Here is a 2500-nt window from a genome sequence, read left to right as displayed (position 1 = left end):
AAACTTTTGTAGTCACACATAACACTAGTTATACCCTCTGATATTACTGGCCGCAAAATTTCTGCGACGTAGGTTATTCATGATGGTAAAAAACTAATGTGTAGTGTTAAATGTAAAGACCTAATAATGTGTTTATTTAATATAACGTCTTTTTGGACTGTTTACGTTGTAACAGTGGCACACGAGCCCCCATTGGTTTTTCTGGCTTTTTAAGAGTATTTCGAATTAAGTTGAAGATTTAAGAGGTTTTATGTTTGACCTTCCGCTAAGTATGTACATATAAGTGGCATTTCTTTTTCATGGCAGTGAAAAAAGGATCATTTTTGTTAATAAAATCTCAGCAAATTTAGTAGTCCGCTAAAACCACTAAGGTTTTGCGTACTTTTACAGCAATTACTCCTTTATCCGTAAATTTTGAAATAAAGTTTTGTTCTCAAAAACTCTTCTCTTCTGTGTTCTTCCGCTAAATATTCCGACTCTCATCTCCTAGTTTTACCAAGTTAAAACAAATATGCTGTTTTTTACGGAAACGTGCTCGCATTTCCTCATAAAGAGCCCATTTCTTGCGGAAAATGCTATTTTGAAAAAACAAAATATTTTGGAAAGCGTTGATGTAAACAGTGTCTGTCACCGCCGGTGGTTTTTTCTTTATTTTCAAATTACTTTTACTGCAAATTTAACGTCTTTGCTGTTCAGAAAAAAGACTGTCGGAGGTTATTTTCGAAGGGGCGCAAGGCGATATTTCTTGTTTACAAATTTGCCAACCACGGAAAAACAGCCAATTAGCTTCTGGTTGGCATGAACAAAGGTGACGTAACGAGAAAGGTTAATGACTCAGCTCAGCGAATCCTCGTCAATGTTTTCTCACCAAAACGTCAAATGGGCAACAAGTTCTGTTTCACGTTTTTTAAATTCTGGTATAACTTTATTCATGTACAACGAAATCAAGGTATGGACAAGTATGGACAATCTCACCTGAGATGATGCGCTCTTTTCTGTTATCTCAATTATTTCGCTATCTTTTGTCCCTACGAGGATTTTACCCTAAAACGACAAAATTAAATCTTGTAGTTATTGGTAAGAAACTTATTTCTGGTCTGGACTGATACAAAGAACGCCTTTTATGTACTGAAGAACAAAAACGGAGTGACTAGAGTACTCAGAGCATTTGTCTTATCAGACTATGCCTGTCACTTCTCAGTACAGTCCCGAGCAGGTCCACCCGAGTCTTCGAGGAAGGTTTCAGGGTAAGGTTTAATATTATCGCGACCTAGCGTAAAACAGCAAGTGCTGATGATGAAGATGATGATAATGACCGCAATAAGCCGGATAGTTAAGGATACATAGGAAGGGCACTAGAGTTCCACTCACCTTTCCTCTGCAAATGGACCGTACGACACCAGATCCTGGCCCCAGGCTAAGAGACCGAGACCGCTTCATTTCTTGATCCCACAATTTGATAGCCAGACCTTCCTTTGAGTTCCTGAATAAATGACAAAAAAAAAAAAAAAAGATAGAATAGATAACACATCAGCTAAAAGTTTCGGAGGGGGAGCATTTTTAATATCAGCATCTATCAACGACTTCGCCAGCCCCTGTAAATTCTCTAGTGCAGTTCTGCCTTAGTCATCCACTTAAGTATGATAAAACGACAAAGAAAGGAAACGATTTGTACTCAAGGAAGAATTTCACGGTAGCGTGTATCTCACCCTTTTTCCTTTCCTCCAGTCACAATGAGTCCATCTCTCAATGTTGTATGCATGCTAAACACAGGGCCACCATGCGCCCGACTCACCAGCCTGATTAACTTATGACTGTGCCAAACGAAGATGTCTCCATTCATGGCTCCGGTAAATGTAAGGTTTTCCTGCGGAAATCAAATGATATGCATTCGTCAATCACATCATAGCTGCAACCAGTTGCAAAATTGAGACACCTTGTGCAAAAAAATACGTTTACCGACTTTATAGCTGGCCATTAGCAGAAATTTAGTTACAACCAATATCCCAACCCTCCTTCCACGATTCGTTGTTGTTCATGATCTCAGTTTTGTACGCGATACTGCTTAGCTAGCAACATCGCAAAGATGAGGATGCATTATGTTGGATCGCAAGGTAAACAGTTTTCTCTTGTAACGGTAAGATGTCTAAACTACTTTCTTTTGCAACCGGTTGTAGCGAATTATGAGTTACGACTCGCTAATTTTTTTCCACTCAAAAAATCTTCAAAGTTAAAGATCTGCTCTTTTAGTGACATTGTTCGCCAATGCATGTTAAATCTGACCTACTCCCTGATAATATGGCAAACCTAATTAAAAGGCCAAGTCAGCGTTATACCACTCGAGCCAAGACAAACCTGTCATTAACACTTCCAAACGCATAGACTTATGCCGCTAAAAGACGTTTTTCCTATATGGCGCCAGCCATTTGGAATTCAATGCCAAGCCATCTCCACCTCATTACGTCACCAAAAGTTTTCAATGCCAAGTGCAAGCACCTTT

General features: G+C 39.1%; 1 protein-coding gene across 1 annotated transcript in view; it reads right to left on the bottom strand.

The window, feature by feature from the left end:
- LOC137978953 (echinoderm microtubule-associated protein-like 6) overlaps positions 1–2500 on the bottom strand; it is a 103069-nt gene that overhangs the window by 17773 nt on the left and 82796 nt on the right. Inside the window, exons 28-30 of the mRNA XM_068826079.1 lie at positions 1710–1867; positions 1372–1483; positions 976–1044 (exon numbers count right to left, since the gene is read on the bottom strand). Of these exons, the coding sequence (XP_068682180.1) occupies positions 976–1044; positions 1372–1483; positions 1710–1867 (339 nt within the window). The remainder of the gene's footprint in view (positions 1–975; positions 1045–1371; positions 1484–1709; positions 1868–2500) is intronic.

Source organism: Montipora foliosa, chromosome 12 (genome assembly GCF_036669935.1).
Source record: "Montipora foliosa isolate CH-2021 chromosome 12, ASM3666993v2, whole genome shotgun sequence".
In the NCBI taxonomy this organism is placed as follows: Eukaryota; Metazoa; Cnidaria; class Anthozoa; order Scleractinia; family Acroporidae; genus Montipora; species Montipora foliosa.
The sequence above is the reverse complement of the archived record's forward strand: the minus strand, read 5'-3'. Positions and strand labels throughout refer to the sequence as shown.